Here is a 16,544-nt window from a genome sequence, read left to right as displayed (position 1 = left end):
AGCTAAAGAACTTGGAGTCCGATATTTGAGGGCAGGAAGCATCCAGCATGGGAGAAAGATGTAGGCCAGAAGATTAAACCAGTCTAGTCTTTCCAAGTTCTTCTGCCTGCTTTTATTCTGGCCACACTGGCAGCTGACGAGATGGTGCCCACCCAGATTGAGGGTGGGTCTGCCTCTCCCAGCCCACTGACTCAAATGTTAATCTCCTTTGGCAAACACCCTCACAGACACACCCAGGATCAATGTTTTGCATCCTTCAATGCAATCAAGTTGACACTCAACTATCACAGCCATCCAATAAAAACAAAATTTGAGATATATATGTTATTTAAACCGTTTTCCTAACCACACCCCAAGTAAAGAGAAACAGGTGAAATTAATTTGAACAATATATTTTCTTTAACCCAGTGTATCCTAAGTATTATCAATTTATTATACAACATATTTACATATATTAACATACATTCAACATTTAAAATGATTAATGAGCTATTTCATATTCCTTCACTTTCACTAAGCCTTGGAAGTTCGGTATGTGTTTTACAGCACATTTCAGTGGAGTACTAAAGTTTCACTGAGAACAGTTGATCCTTACTTAGATTCCAGACCACTACATGGAAAGAGTTCCATGCACAGATCTAAGTTGTTCCAAACCTACTTAAGAATTTTCCAATAACTGAATCAGGCTTCAGTTTTTAAGTTCACATTTAAATAAATTAAAATTAAATAAAATTTAAAATTTAGTTCCTCAGTCTCACGGGCCACATTTCAAGTGCTCAAAAGCACCCTGTGGCCAGCAGCTGCTATGGACCACACAGCTTTCTACTGTCCTTTACAAGCAATTGAAAGAGATTTGCAAGTGTTACAGGAAAGGGGTCCTCAACTTCAAGAGAGGGTTCTTGGATCTCCTGCAAGAAAGAATTCAGGACAAGTCCCTAAAGTGAAAGCACGGTTATTAAGAAAGTAGAGAAATAAAAGAACTGCTACTCCATAGACAGAGCAGCGCTGAGGGCGGCTGCTTGCCCATTTTTAAGGTTATTTCTTGATTATATGCTAAACAAGGGGTGGATTATACATGCCTCCCATTTTTAGACCATATAAGGTAACTTCCTGACATTGCCATGGCATCTGTAAACTGTCATGGCGCTGGTGGGACTGTAGTAGTGAGGACCACCAGAGGTCACTCTCATCACTGTCTTGGTTTTGGTGGGTTTTAGCTGGCTTCTTTACTACGACCTGTTTTATCAGCAAGGTTTTCATGACCTGTATCTTGTGCCAGCCTCGTATCTCATCCTGTGACTTGGAATGCTTTAACCATCTGGGAACGCAGCCCAGTAGGTCTCAGCCTCATTTTACCCAGTCCCTATTCAAGATGGAGTTGCCCTGGTTCACACACCTCTGACACAAGGGCAGTTTTGACTGGGAAACAAGCAGCAAATGATTCGAATTTGTCACTCAATCCCTAAAGACACAACTCCACTGTAAATTTAGTTTTACCTAAATTTATTCGTTAAATCATTTAGTTAAATTCTGAGCATCCACTGTGAAGGAGGCCTTGTCTCTCTGGGCCATCCATTCAAGGGGGCCAGGACAGTTAGTGAGAAATCGGATCATTCCAGAGGTACGTGCTGGGAAGAAAGCAAAGCAGGATGGAGCTGCAGAAGACGACTTGGGCTGGGGTTCAGGCCATACCGTTCCTCCGAGATGACATTTGAGGGGAGGTCTGAAAGACAAGGAGTCAGCAGTGTGAGGTTGGGTGACAGCGTTCCCAGCAGACGGAGCTGGATCCAGGAACAGGAAGCCCGAGGCCTGAATAACCTCAGCGAGGGCAAGAGACAGCAGTACAAGGCTGGGCTGGAGGGGCACCAAGTCTCTATGCTGTTTGTATTTTGTTCCAAGTTCAATGAAAAGGCATTGGAAGGTTTTAAGCTGGCGCTATTATTAGATTTATATCGTAAAAAGATCCTCTGGCTGCTGGACAGGAAAAGCTGAGAGGTTACTGTGTCAGTTTAAGTGAGAGAGAATGGGTCAGGGAGATAGCCGGGGAGAAAGAAAGAGGTGTGTGGACTTGAGATATATTTGGGGGTAGAGCCCCCCTGAGCTTGCAGATGGTTTGCACATGGGAGTTGGGAAAGTATTGGCCTGCAGGTGCTGGACTCCAGCCCCTGGATAGGTGGTGGTGTTTACAGAGTTAGAGAACACTACGTATGTGTGGGATGGGCAGCAGGTGTAGGGAGGGTGACTCAAGAATTTAATTTGGGGCATGACTAGAGATGCCCCTCAGAGATCCAAATGGAGATATTTACTAAGCCACGGGATTTGAGTCTGGAGCTCAGAGGAGAGGTCAGGGCTAGACACATAAATTCAGAAATCACCAGTTGTAAGTAGTGTTTGGAGGTGTGGGATTAAATGACATTGCCTAGGAAGAAAATACAGAGAATGGAGGATCTAGGACCCAGCCCTGGGGTCTTTGAACATTTGGAGGTCCAGCAAGAGTTGATGTGTCATGGAAGCCAGGACAGAGTGTTTCAAAAAGGAGCTAATGGTCAACTTGTTGCATGTTCCAGCAAGATAAAGCCAGATAAGAATAGAAAATTGACCATTTGGTTTGGCAGATTTGAAGGACTATGATGAATTTCACTGGCTATCCCTGGGAGTGCTGGGGACAGGGTTGAGAAGGGCCTGGAAGACAGTGGCTGCAGACAATTCTTTGAAAGGGCAGAGGAGGGATGGGCAGGAGCTAGAAGGGGGTATGATGAGTGCGTGTGCTTATTTTAAGGTAGAGAACCACTGTAAGTGGTCGCAGCAGATTTGCCTGGTAAGGGGACTAATCCATTCAGCAGGGCAGAGAAATTACTGATTTCTGAGCATCTTGCTTATTGGACATTTGTGTCTTGTTTCCAGTAAATTGCCTGTCAATATCCTTTGCCCCTGTTGTTCATCTCTCTCTTCTTGATCTGTAAAAGTTCTTTTTATATGCTGAATGCGAATGCTTTACAGTCACGCCCTTCATACAACCTTTTGGTCAATGACAGGCTGCATATACAATAGTGGTCCCATGAGATGATAATACTATTAATATATTTTGACTGTACCTTTCCTACATTTAGGTATGTTAAATATGCAAATACTTACCATTATGTCACAATTGCCTACAGTATTCTGTATGGGAACATGCTGTACAGGTTTGTAGCCTAGGAGCAACAAGCTCCACCATCTAGCCTCAATGTGTGACAGGCAGTACCATCCAAGTTTGTGGGGGCGCACTCCAAGATGCTGAAATGAGGAAATCGCCTAATGGTGCATTTCTTAGAACGTATCCCTGCTGTTAAGTGAGGCATGACTGTATGTGTTAAATGAATTGCAAACAATTGCCCTTGTTCTGTAGCTTGTCTTTTGCTTTGAAAGAAGTTATGTTATTAATTAATAACATAACATGAAAGACATTATTATATTATTACTTATAACATAGGCAAGTTTGGACATTTCTATGGCTGTGCTTTACGTGCCTTGTTGAGAAATCCTCCACCCCTCTAAGGTCATAAAGATGTTCTGCTATCTTTTCTTCTAAATCTTTTTCCATTTTGCTTTCACATTGAAGTCTAATCCACGTGGAACAGATTTTTGAGTGTGTTTGAACTCTAATTGTTCCTCTGTCCTTGCCCACTACTCCTTGGAGTCAGGCTGCAGTGAAGCAGGGGGAAGGCATGTCCAAGTAAACAGGAGCAACTCTGGGTCTGTGGCCCCGGTTATTCTCTGTGGAGGGACACATCCTTGCCAGCACACTGAACTTGCAGTAAGTGTGGATAAAAGTCACAGGCTGAGTGCTGCCGCACTTTGGAGAATGAAGAGGAAACAGCCATCCTACAGTTGGGATGAACTGCCCCTGGCCAGAGGTCAGAATGCTGGAGCCTCAGCAGCCTGTGTAGAGGACAGTGCCAGGTGAAGTAGTCCCCTACAGGCACCAGGTCCAAGGAGCAGGGCACAGGAGCCCAACAGGCACCGGGGATGCTCTCAGCAGCTGGCCTGCCCTCAGTGGCGCCAGTTTCTGACAACAAAGCCCCTAGCAGCCATTACCACTGCAATTTAGCCTTCCTGAAAAAGCAAAACAAAACAAAAATCTAATAGCAATACCTAGTAACAGAAAGAATCGGGAACTGGGATTTTGGTGAATTGCTGTTGGCAGTGTAAATTCATAAAGGCACTTGGGAGAGCAATGAGTACCCAGCATCTTCCTAGTCTAGAGATTCTTCCACACCCAAAAGCTCACCTGACCCTCACAATGACCTTTACCTGGACAGGATAATTATTGTCTTCCTTTAATAAATGAGGAAACTAAGGCAGGGCAGGAAGGAAACCCTTCCTCCAGCAGAAGATCCCCCTGTGCACTATTCTTTGCAATATTCTTTTCAACCCAGCCTTCAGAAACAGGGAAAAGAAAAAGAAGGCTGTCACAACGAGAAATTGAACTGTCCCGGTAGTCATCCACGGGCTTTGCACCAGGTCTGGAGCTGTGCTGTTTTCTCCAGCTTCCATCCCTGCTTCTGGCTGCTCCATAAAACACTTAGTTAGCTAAGCTTATAGTCAGCGCTCAAGTCTGGAAGAGCCTGGAGGGTTGTGGAAGGTTTTAGGTGCTATAGGATAAAGGGAGACAATCAAGCGTCTTTCTGCTAGGCAGAGTCCACACTGTGATTTGATCTCTTTGGCTCCCCATGCCCTGGTGCTTCTGCATGGCTGGGACTGTTCTGCATTCACTCAGTCTCGTGCTGTGAGGTATGAGCAGTTTTAAGGTGACATCCACCTCCTCTTATAACATGAGATGGGTGGATTATTTTATCCTAGGTCATGAAGATTCCTATCAGGGTAAATGCTTTTGTTTTTAGAATGTTCTTAAGGAATAAATACAATAGTGACAATTTCAGGAAGGGTGAGGAAGATGTAAATCCCTTGAGTCACACAAGGTACCAGGGCCTAGCCCAGCCAGAAGCGGGTCAGTGTGCCCTGACTCGAGGCTGGGCACTCAGCTAGTGGAGGAGAGCATGTGTGAGGGGTGGGGGGGGCACCAGCACCCCTCCCAGGAATCGGCAGAAGCCATTTTAATAACCGTAATGACTTACTAGGGACTTTCCTCTATGGTATCCACATGGGGAAATTAAGGAATCGGTTGAAAACATTTTCAAGGACTGCATGGTTACTAAATTAAAGGTCAAGATGTCAGGAAACCACCTGCGGATCATCCTCCCTCAGCAGCTCCTCCGGTGGCTTGCTCTTTCCTTAGGTGGCAGGGACCAGCTGGCAGCCTTTTCCTTCCTTCAACACCCTCGCCCATCCATCCCTCCCCACGCCACGGTCAGTCTCCCGCAGACAGACCTGCCCTTGCTTCTGAATAGAACTGGGGACTTTTCCTTTTTTTTTTTTTTATGGGTACTCACTTTTGCTAATTTAAAGTGATTTTGCTAATCACTTTTTTAACAAGACAAAACCAAGACAGGATGATCAGTAAGATTCTAGAATCTTCATGTTCTTTATATTTGAGATCCCTGGTCCATGGTGCTTTCTCTCTTTCTGAAGGGAGCTATCAACTGATTTGAAGCTCAGTCTTCCATTTCAATTTCATGCCATTCAGGAAATAGGTATTAAGGACTTAATATGGGCTGGGCACCGTCCTACTTCCTACGTTCGAGGGATACAGTAATGATGGAGAGAGAGAGAGACAGACAGACAGAGATCCATCTGTGACACTGCTCAGCAGAACATGGAGCATCAGCCAGAAGTATTTAATATTTTCAGAGCAGTCTCCTCTATCTGCTTAAGGGGCTCACCAAGAGCTCCTCTCCAGAGCAGACAGGGGGCAGCTGGAAAGACAATCGTTGGTTTCCACACTTAAAGCCCACAGAAGCAAATCTCTGGCATATTTCTAATTACAAGAGTATATGAATAGGGGGATGCAGTCTCAGGCACACCTCTCCACAGTCAGGATTTTTTTAAAAAATCTATCTCTTTCAGGATTAGAAAAAGAAGTAACATTTACTTGTCTGGTTTTTAAATTGTTTCATTTGGAGGTGACAGGAAATCCTGTGAGGGTAAATGCTTTTCTTTCTAGAATGTTCTTAAGGAATAAATACAATAGTGGCAATTTCAGGAAGACTGAGGAAGATATAAATCCCTTGAGTCACACCAGGTACCAGGGCCTGGTCCAGCCAGGAGCGAGTCAGTGGCTGGGCACTGGGCCGGAGGAGGAAAGCACAGCAGGGCCACCAGCACCTCTCCCAGGAAGATCAGCAGAAGCCATTTTAGTAACTCGCTAGGGACTCACTACGGACTTTCCTCTATGGTACCCACATGGGGAAATTAAGAAATCAGTTGAAAACATTTTCAAGACTAGACACCTGGATCCTCCCGGGCCTGCCTGCAGGGGACAGAAGCTCCTGTCCTAACATGGGAAACAGCTTTGGAAAGGGAAGTGAACAGCACCAGAGAAGCCAGTGCACAGAGGAATCCAGGGGGTGGCTGGTGCCTCCCCACCTCGGGCGAGAGAGGTGGAACCCGGCAAGAACCAGTGTGTTATTTCCTGGAGCTGGACGGCTTCACAACAGAAATGTGTTGTCCTGCAGTCCCGCAGGCTGGAAGGCCCAGATGGAGGTGTCAGGGCTGTGAGAGAAGGATCTGCTCCAGGCCTCTCCATGGCTTCTCGTGATTTGCCATCGTCTTTGGGGTTCCTTGGCTTGTAGAAGCATCACCCCCATCTCTGCCTCCATCTTCACGTGGTCGTCTTCCCATGTCTGTGTTCAAATGTCCCCTTTTTTTTTATTTGTTATTTTTTTTGAGACAGAGTTTTGTTCTTGTGGCGCAGGCTGGAGGGCAATGGCACGATCTTGGCTCACCACAACCTCTGCCCCCCGGGTTCAAGCAATTCTCCTGCCTCAGCCTTACCAAGTAGCTGGGATTACAGGCATGTGCCAGCACACCAGGCTAATTTTGTATTTTTTTTTTTTTTAGTAGAGACAGGGTTTCTTCATGCTAGTCAGGCCGGTCTCAAACTCACGACCTCAGGTGATCCGCCCACCGCGGCCTCCCAAAGTGCTGGGATTACAGGCATGACAAATGTCCCCTTTTTATAAGGACACCAGTTATATGGGATTGGGGGCCCACCCTACTTCAGTGTGACCTCATGTCAACTAGTTATATCTGCAATGACCCTATTTCCAAATAAGGGCACATTTAGTTCTGGGGGTTAGGACTTCACATGAATTTGGGGGGGACACAATTCAACCCAGATCAGAAGGAGTGGACTCTGGGACAGGGCAGGGAGCAGCCTTCCAGGCAGAGGTAGCCCCAGTGTCAAGGATGTGTTCTGGATAGCCCTGGGCAGTGACATAACAAGAAGTCCAAAGACAGGCAGTCGGCCCTGGCTGTAAGGACATCACCCAGCCAAGGGTCTGATCTGGGACTTTGCTTGCTGGGAGCATTATCCCAGGTGTGGTCTGAAAACCTCAAATGGCAGGAGCCAATTTGGAAGGTTCATAGAACAAACTCTATTTTGGTATCTATTTGTTTAAATGGGTAGGGAGAAAATGTAACTAGCACCACAAACTCACTAATAGTTTATTAATGAGAGGATGTGAATGAAGTGGCTAAGTTTAAAAAAGTGAACCAGTTTTAAGAAAAAAATATCAATCCTTTGTAGATATAAAAGTCCACATATGGCCAGGAGCCATGGCTCACACCTGTAATTCCAGTGCTTTGGGCTTTGGGAGGCCAAGCCAGGAGGATCCCTTGAGCCCAGGAGGCCAAGGGTGCAGTGAGCCATGACTGTACCACTGTACTCCAGCCTGGGTGACACAGTGAGATCCTGTCTTAAAAAAAAAAAAAAAAGTCCACACACAGGTGGTATCTGAATGACAAGTTTTGGAAACTGTTCCTACATCAATTTTTAAGCAGATTTGCCCTCTCAAAAGATAGATTTGCCAGCGTAGTGGATGTGGATAGGAATGGAGAAGGGGCCAAGGAGAAAACAGCAAGCTTACAGGCCCACGTTGAGTCCTGAAGGTGTTGTCACAGTGGGCTCCCTGATCTCCATCCTCACAGCCAAGCTGCAAGTCTGACCCGGGTCCCCACACCCCTCCAGCCCAAGTCATCACTCCCTCCCTTAAATGACACAACAAAACCCCTCATTGGTTCCCAAACTTTTTGAAATTAAAAAGCCACTCCTTAGCATGGCACGCTTAGTATGGAACATCAACTGGGGCCTGTCTTGCTCTCCAACCCCATGACCCTCAGGGTGCACTGCTCCTGGTGTAATAACGACACTCAAGAGATGCCCATCAATGTCTGTCACACTTATGGACACTGAATCACTGTGCCATTCACACAACTGAGCCCTACCCCACTTCCACAATTTCTCACACAATGCAATCCTTTTTTGGAAAAAAAAAAAAATTCCAATCTAAAGGCAATCTTAATATGTTAAGTTTTGAGTTTTCCTGTTTTCTTTCATGGATTTGGATCATATCTTCAAATGCCTAAGTTGGCTTGTGTATGGTTGCTTCATCAGATGAAAAAGATGTTATGAATCTACTCTTCTTCTCTTTGGAGCTTTTAAAAAATGAGAGTCTCAAAGGAAATCTGAGATTGCTAATGATTATGTTACAGGAAAGGGGTCCCAATCCAGACCCCAGGAGAGGGAGGGTTTTTGGATCTCACTCAAGAAAGAATTAAGAGTGAGGCTACAGAGTAAAGTGAAAGTAAGTTTATTAGGAAATTAAAGGAATAAAACAATGGCTACTCCTTAAGCAGAGCAGCCCCGAGGGCTGCTGGTTGCCCATTTTTATGGCTATTTCTTGATGATATGCTAAACAAGGGGTGGATTATTCATGCCTCCCATTTTTAGACCACATAGGGTAACTTCCTGATGTCGCCATGGCATCTATAAACTGTCATGGTGCTGGTGGGAATGTAGCAGTGAGGATGACCAGAGGTCACTCTTGTCGCCATCTTGGTTTTGGTGGGTTTTAGCTGGCTTCTTTACTGCAACCTGTTTTATCAGCGAGGTCTTCATGACCTGTATCTTGTGCTGAGCTCCTATCTCATCCTGTGACTTAGAATGCCTTCACCATCTGGGAATGCAGCCCAGTAGGTCTCAGCCTCATTTTACCCAGCCCCATTTAAGATGGAGTAGTTCTAGTTGGAACGCATCTGACAATTATGAGAGTTGAGCAAAATCTGGGTGACCAACCAATTAGATCACTGGCATTGGGAATAGTGAGTAGACACCATCCTATCCACAATCCTCCTGCCACAGTTACAAGATCTGTCTTGGGGATCCATCACCATGTATATATGTCAGTCTACTCCTGTATAGCTACATAAACATGTATATAGTCTAAATAATCCTTAAAAAAAACCAGTCATCTGAAGTGAGGAAAGACATACGCGAAGTACCCTATCACTATAACCTATTTTATCTTCCTAGCACTTAATATTCTACACAAAATAAATTCCAAAGTTAAAAAAAATCTAACAGTGGGTTGGAACCTAGGTCTGGATATTATTCTAAGCTCTGCCACAGGCATGCAGTTTGCCCTTGGGCAAATTCCTTGACTTACCACTGTCTCTGTTTCACCATTCCCAGAATGTAGCCTAGTGAGTAATCCCTCCCTTTCATTATATGGAGGACAAGATACACTCACGTCCTTTCGCAAAATGGGACGCCTCTTTCCTAAGAAAGATGGAAATCAGGGGGATATATTTTAAAGAGATTAGATTAAAATCAACATGGCATGTGAAAAGAAAAATGATTACGTTCTAGAGTAAACAAAACCTGAAATGAGTTTATAGTCTATTCTCACCATTTTGGTCCAAACAAAAAAGTATTGCTTGATTATTCTTTCCTGCTTCACTAACAGATTACAAACTCCCTGAGAGAAGATAGATTCTATGTGTCATATTTTCCATTCATTAGCAATTGCTCACTGGATTGAAATATTTGCTACTTCCTCACTATAGAGTGTTTCTCAATGTGTTTCATTCAGCATTGTACTCAACAAATGTTTGCTGTATGAAGACATGTCTGTGTTGAGTGTTTACACCACTAGTTAACAATTTCCCTTTGTTAAATCTTAGGTTCCTATTTTTTTGTTTTATTAACCAATGCTGCAATATGCTTTCTCATGCATCAGTATTTCCCTAGACATCTAATTGCCTTGTTAAAGTTCAATTTCTGTGACGTGGACTTTTGCAAAAAGGAAGAAAATTTACACAGCGGAAAACTATATATACAAATGAAACAAAATACATGATTTAAAAAGACCGCATATTTAGAAGGAAAGGAAATATAAACATTGTGGTTATTCCTCAATAGTGAAATTACTGATGCTTTCATAATCAGAATAAAATTACATATGTAATAAAGCCCATGATACTGTCATTAAAAATAGGGAATTTAGTATTCCCTTACATTTATACGGTTCTCAACAAAAAGTCTTTTATTTTTTGCTCTGTCTGGCTTATCTCTTAAAGTTGCAAACGTATAGTCCTAGCCCACTGCACTCGATTCCGAAGAAGGGATCCCTCGGACAAAACCGAGGAATCTGTCCTGCTCTGTAAGGAACTAGGGCTTGCTGATTCCCAGATGTCAACGAGAAGCCCTGCTCCCCGTAGGCGCTCCATAAATTTTAACTCGACAACTTCACCGCGCGCTACGGGGCCTCGGAGAGACCCGTGGCTCCCACCTGCTCTGGGCGCAGGCCCGCAGAGCATCAACCTGCGCCCCCGGCAGCCGGAATTACCCGCCCGGACCGGCTCCCAGGCCGGAGACATCACGGTCCGCATCCGGCGCGCAGCCGAGACCCACCGCACGGACGGCCCCGGGCCCCACTCAGACCGCTGCTTGGCCGCTCTACGCCCCTGAACCCCCACACAGCCAGCCCCGTGACCTCCGAGCCCTGTGACCTACAAGCCCCGGAAGTCGCTGTAGGCAGCGGCCCAGCCAGGCCCTGCCCCTTGTACCGGAGCTCCAGGCGACGATTCCAGCCAGGCCCCGCCCCCGGCCGCCCCAGGCGCGGACCCAAGCCAGGCCCCGCCCTCTCCCTGGCCACTCCAGGCGCCCGCCGCCCCAGGCGTCCTCTATCCCAAGCCCAGTGCCCAGCTGCTCCAGACGTCGACAGCCCCAGGCCCCGCCTCCTAACCGGCTGCTGCTGGCGCCCTCTGGTCCAGGCTCCGCCCCCTAACCGGCTGCTCCAAGCGTCCTGTGGGCTAGACCTCGCCCCCTACCGGGCGCTCCACGCGTCCGCAGCTCCAAGCCCCGCCCTCCGCCCGGCTGCTCCAGGCGGCCTCCGGCCCAAGTCCCGCCCCCTGCCCTGCCGCTCCAGAGGTCCGCGGCTCCAGGCCCCGCCCCCTGCCCGGCTGCATAAGGCGTCCTCTGGACCAGGCCCCGCCCCCAGCCCGGCCGCTCCAGGCCCCGCCCCGCCCCCTCTGCGCGCGCTCCGCTCGGCAGCCTGTGGGACGCGACCGCGGCGCTAGTCTCGTTCCTTTGTGCTGCGGCGGCGGCTTCTCGAGTCCTCCCCGACGCGTCCTCTAGGCCAGACAGCCCCGCGCTCTCCGGTGACAGACCATGTCGGCGGCGGGAGCGGGCGCGGGCGTGGAGGCGGGCTTCTCCAGCGAGGAGCTGCTCTCGCTCCGTTTCCCGCTGCACCGCGCCTGCCGCGACGGGGACCTGGCCACGCTCTGCTCGCTGCTGCAGCAGACACCCCACGCCCACCTGGCCTCTGAGGACTCCTTCTATGGCTGGACGCCCGTGCACTGGGCCGCGCACTTCGGCAAGGTGGGTGCGAACGCCTTAAGGCGCCATTTTCTGCGGCTGTCCAGTGGGAGTCGGGGAAAGCGGGTCTGAGGTGCGGGGGGCGCAGGGCGTGCCGGGATCGCGGGGCGGAAGCGGGATCGGCGGCGCCTGTGCCCGCGGTCCGGGGCCGCGACGGGGCAGCCGGGGGGCGCGGGGCGGAAGCGGGGTCGGCGGCGCCTGCGCCCCGAGGGGCCTAGGGCGCATGTGCGGCGGCGCGCGTAGCAAGTTTCTAACAAGGCGGGCTCCAGGGGTCCCGGCGCCTGTCGGCCGGATCCTGTGCGCGCGCGCGCGGATGGCGCGGGGCCTTCCAGGCCGGGCCGGAGGCGCGAGCGATTTCACAGAGCCGGGTATTAGGCCGCGAAGTCGCCCAGGCGGCTTCCGGGGAGCCGAGCTGGGGTCGGAGGCGTCTTTTCGCCCTCGCGCTACCAGAAAGAGGCGCGCGGGGAATGCCCAGGCGCGGTCGACCTTCTGGTTCCGCACAGCCTCGCCGGTAGCCGAGGGCCGCGCTGCGTACGAGCTCAGCCGAGAAGCAGGCGCCCTGGCGGGACTGGAAGGCCCGGGCAGCTGTGTGGGATGGAGGCCGGCTCTCCAGCTTCTAGGTTTGCTTTAAGGCTCGTAGCTGGCCCCGCTTTAGGAAAATTAGTGACGGCTGTGTTTATCTTGGATCTAAATTACTGCAGAAGTGGTTAAATAAAGCAGAATTCTCTTCCCGTGGAGCCCTTACTTTCCCCTCTTTTTTCTTAAACTGAAAATTCTGGGGGAACACAGTGCTGCTTTAAGGTTTTAAAAGGTTGGATAGCTACAGTTTCTTCATCTGTGAAGTCGTTGGAGTACTTGCTCAGAAATCTTAAAATGAGATTTCACCGTGCATTTCAGAAGTGACTGGTTTTAATTAATATTTTTTAATTCACTAAAATTCAGGGATATTTATAGTGTTTTTCTCGTAAATGATGAGATGGGGTTAAATGGTTTTGCAGAAATATGTGAGAGGTAATGTGAAATAAGTTACTTTAAGAAGGCCTGGCCTTGGTAACGTCGTTACCAGCTGATGAAGTTGCGGTTTACCTTGCTGCCCCTGGTGCTACATTCACAACGCAGCTGTATCTTTTGGAAAGCAGTTTCTGACTCTTTTAAAGAGGAAAAGTCACTTTTCTTTCAATAAAAGAAATGAAAAGGAGTTTTGACGATCGGGGTGGGACAAGCAAGTTAATCAATCCTCAAGGGCTGTTAGGTTCCTGTGGCACTGTCTCTGAAGTTGTGCAACCGTAGTACCAGCTGGAGAAAACAGGTGCCCAGGGGAAATGAGTTTCTTAACCAACAAAAGTAATAAAGCCTCCTCCCTGCGCTTCTGCCTGCAGCCTTAAATAGATTTCCCGAGGCAGTCAGTAATCTGAGGATTTCCTCCCTCCAGAGTGTCCGTTGCTGTGGTTTATTTTTACACTAAACTTTAGGATTCCGTCCTTTCTACCGTGGTTGAGAACGACACAATACTGGGTGACAGTCAGTGAACAACGATCGGTAGAATGCTTAAAGCCTCATTACAGATGGTCACTTAGAAAAGTTAATCCAGTGGTGCCTCCACTTGTCCCTAGGGATTAAAATAGCCATAACTGCTTTAAAATGGTAACCTTTAATGTGTATTTTATCACAGTTTTTTAAAAAACACCAACTGAAATCACTTTTCAAAAGTCTGCTTCCATGGGACTTTGAGTAGTAGCTTTACCTTGGTCATCAAATGTTGTAACAAGAAGCAGTTACTTCATTGTTTGCAGCTGTCTGAATCATAGGGCTCTTTGGTCTTAGATACGGAAGGGGCCTTAGAAAAGCCCTGTCCAGTGTCCAAACATTCGTTTCTGAGAAGAAGCTGTTAGGACAGAAATCAGTCTAGGACTCAGGGCTGCCGCTTGCGAAGTCCAGGCTTTCTCCCCAGCCCTGCTAACGGCTGCCCTCTTAGACAGGTTTCAGGCTCGTGTTCTTAGAAATGTGCCAGTGGTGCACAAGATCCCCTAACCGTTAGTAAGACTCGTTTGTTGCCAGAGGACTAAACGGGTTATTTAAAATCTCTATTGTAGCTTTTATGGTGCCATATTGAACAGTATCTTTACAGAATTCCAAATCCAAGTTTCTAAATTGAACCCAAGGGTAACAGGTTTAAGCCCAGCGAGCCCTCAATAGCTGATTTTTGGTACGCCAAGTGATTTTCATCCGTTTTATTTTTATTGGATTTGCAACCTGTTCATTTTATCGCTAATTAATACTTTCATTTTCACCCAGTAAATTAATAAAGGCAATAAATAAAAATAGACATCAGCCTTTACTCCCAGGTCCAAGTTGGTTGAAGAGGGTATTTTGAATCTGTGTACTCTTCATCTCACAGGAGTGTTCACTGAAAGCCTGAAAGTGCTAAGAGAGATGGAAAAGGAAACCTTGAGGTGAGATGGGAGAGTGTCAGGTGTTTTGTCTTCAGGTGAGGTCTCTCCTCTTGAAGAGAATTGCTTGCAGTCAGGCATAGCTTGTTCCCTAACTGCATTGTGATTGGAGTGAGGGAAAATGAGCAGTATAGGATCAGAGAAGGTGGGTTAAACAATTGCTTGGCACATGGTAGGCACTTGCTAAATTTGTTGAATGTGCTGAATTATTTTAGCCAGAGGCTATCATAGTATTGGTGCTTGGCCACAAAGTCTTAACTTGCCATGTTAGTCACCCACTAGGTGCATTGCTCAGTTATGCTGTAGGCTTTTTTTTCCCCATAGGGTTTTTAAATACAAATCATTTCAAAAGAGTAAAAAAATATGGAGAAAGGGGCCTCTATTGAGTATTCAATGAGTATTCACTGCTGGCTTGTGTAAAAGTGCACAGTTGTGCACACTATAGAAAATAGTCTTTGACTATGAGGAGTTTACTATGGCTACACAAAGTTTGTGGGGGTTTTTGTTGTTGTTTTGTTTTGTTTTTTGAGACAGGGTCTTGCTCTGTTGCCCACGCTGGAGTGCAGCGGCGTGATCTCTGCTCACTGCAACCTCCACCTCCGAGGTTCAAGTGATTCTCCTGCCTCAGCCTTCTGAGTAGCTGGGATTATAGGCATGCACTACCACACCCAGCTAATTTTTGTAATTTTGTATTTTTGAAACCCCAATATGGGGTTTCACCGTTTGGCCAGGCAGGTCTTGAACCCCTGACCTCAGGTGATCCAACCGCCTTGGCCTCCCAAAGTGCTGGAATTATAGGCATGAGGCACTGCGCCTGGAATTACACAAAGTGGTGGTGGTGGTGGTGGTGTTTGAGATGGAGACTTGCTCTGTCGCCCAGGTTGGAGTGCAGTGGCGTGATCTCAGCTCTCTGCAACCTCCGCCTTCTGGGTTCAAGCAATTCTCCTGCCTCAGCCTCCCAAGTAGCTGGGATTACAGGTGTCCACCACCATGCCCAGCTAATTTTTTTGTATTTTTAGTAGAGATGGGGTTTCACCATGTTGGCCAGGCTGGTTTTGAATTCCTGACCTCAAGTGATCCACCTGCCTTGTGCTAGGATTACAGGCATGAGCCACTGCGCCCGGCCTACACAAAGTTTTTTAACCCACCAATCCCTTTAACGTTTTTGTTTAGAATAGCCTGTGCAACAAACAGTTTTGATAGAAGTCTTGGAACAGCGCAGTCCAATATTTTCTGATTTTGGCTTATTCAATTGTAGGGAAACCGAAATACTTAAATCTGTATAGTGTTAGTCATCTTTTTGCATTTTTCTATTTCTGTCTACCATCTTTTTCATAAGGACGAGGGAATATGTTATCTTAAAAGTCCTTTAAAATTTGCATGATATTGGGAAAGAGTGACTTAATCTGTTAAAAAACTGGTAACAATGCCATTTGTCGCCATTATAGAATTTAGATTATTCATGTAATATTGAATAGTGTACTGACATGTCTGCGTGTTTTCATTACCCCTCTTGTTTTCGAAGTTGGAGTGCTTAGTGCAGTTGGTGAGAGCGGGAGCCACACTCAACGTCTCCACCACGCGGTACGCGCAGACGCCAGCCCACATTGCAGCCTTTGGGGGACATCCTCAGTGCCTGGTCTGGCTGATTCAAGCAGGAGCCAACATTAACAAACCGGTAAGAGTGCTGGTGATGGACTTGGTTTGCTTTTGCTTTTTGCAGTTATAATTATACACGGTATTGCTTTAAATTGAGGCCTTAATTAGAGTTTGATATCTTTACCTGAGGGCAGACTGGAATTTATGTTTCTTCAATTGTTTGTGGAGGATAGTAGGCCCTTTCCATAGGAATGCTTTCCGTTCATAGAATGCTTTCACCTATTGTGTGATAGACTGATCCAGAGTGATGTGCCCAAGGTTATAGCTGGTAATTAAAGGAGCCTGGCCTTGAGCCCAGGTTTCCTGGCTTTCTACTCGTAGCTGCCTTAGCCTCATTTCCACAGATAATTATAAAAACACTTTCATCCTAGGAAAAGCATGGCTATTAAGTCAGCTCCAAAGTGAGCTTCGGATACAAGTTGATGCCTTGATGCAGATAAGTGCTAAGTATCATTTACTAAGTGGGAAGAGTAAGTGACTTGAGGACTTGGTATTTAAGATTAAGCATACTAACAGGAACATAATTGTGCCAGATTTTTTTTTCATGGTGTGTTTTCAGTATCATTTCACCTAAACCAAACACACAAGCGTTCAGATTGTTAGGTACTTGGTTGTAT

General features: G+C 46.9%; 1 protein-coding gene across 5 annotated transcripts in view; it reads left to right on the top strand.

Moving 5' to 3' along the window:
• The first annotated feature begins 11,433 nt into the window (after positions 1–11,433).
• ANKRD10 (ankyrin repeat domain 10) overlaps positions 11,434–16,544 on the top strand; it is a 36,864-nt gene continuing 31,753 nt past the window's right edge. For 3 of the 5 annotated variants that reach the window (XM_002824433.4, XM_054529238.2, XM_009248790.4), the window contains exons 1-2: positions 11,434–11,821; positions 15,794–15,946. In XM_002824433.4, coding sequence (XP_002824479.3) covers positions 11,612–11,821; positions 15,794–15,946 — 363 coding nt within the window. In that variant the 5' untranslated portion in view covers positions 11,434–11,611. The remainder of the gene's footprint in view (positions 11,822–15,793; positions 15,947–16,544) is intronic. The other 2 variants (XM_054529239.2, XM_054529240.2) reach the window with 2 other exon arrangements.

This window comes from Pongo abelii, chromosome 14 (genome assembly GCF_028885655.2).
Source record: "Pongo abelii isolate AG06213 chromosome 14, NHGRI_mPonAbe1-v2.0_pri, whole genome shotgun sequence".
NCBI lineage: Eukaryota > Metazoa > Chordata > Mammalia > Primates > Hominidae > Pongo > Pongo abelii.
This window is presented reverse-complemented; position numbering and strand designations above follow the sequence as displayed.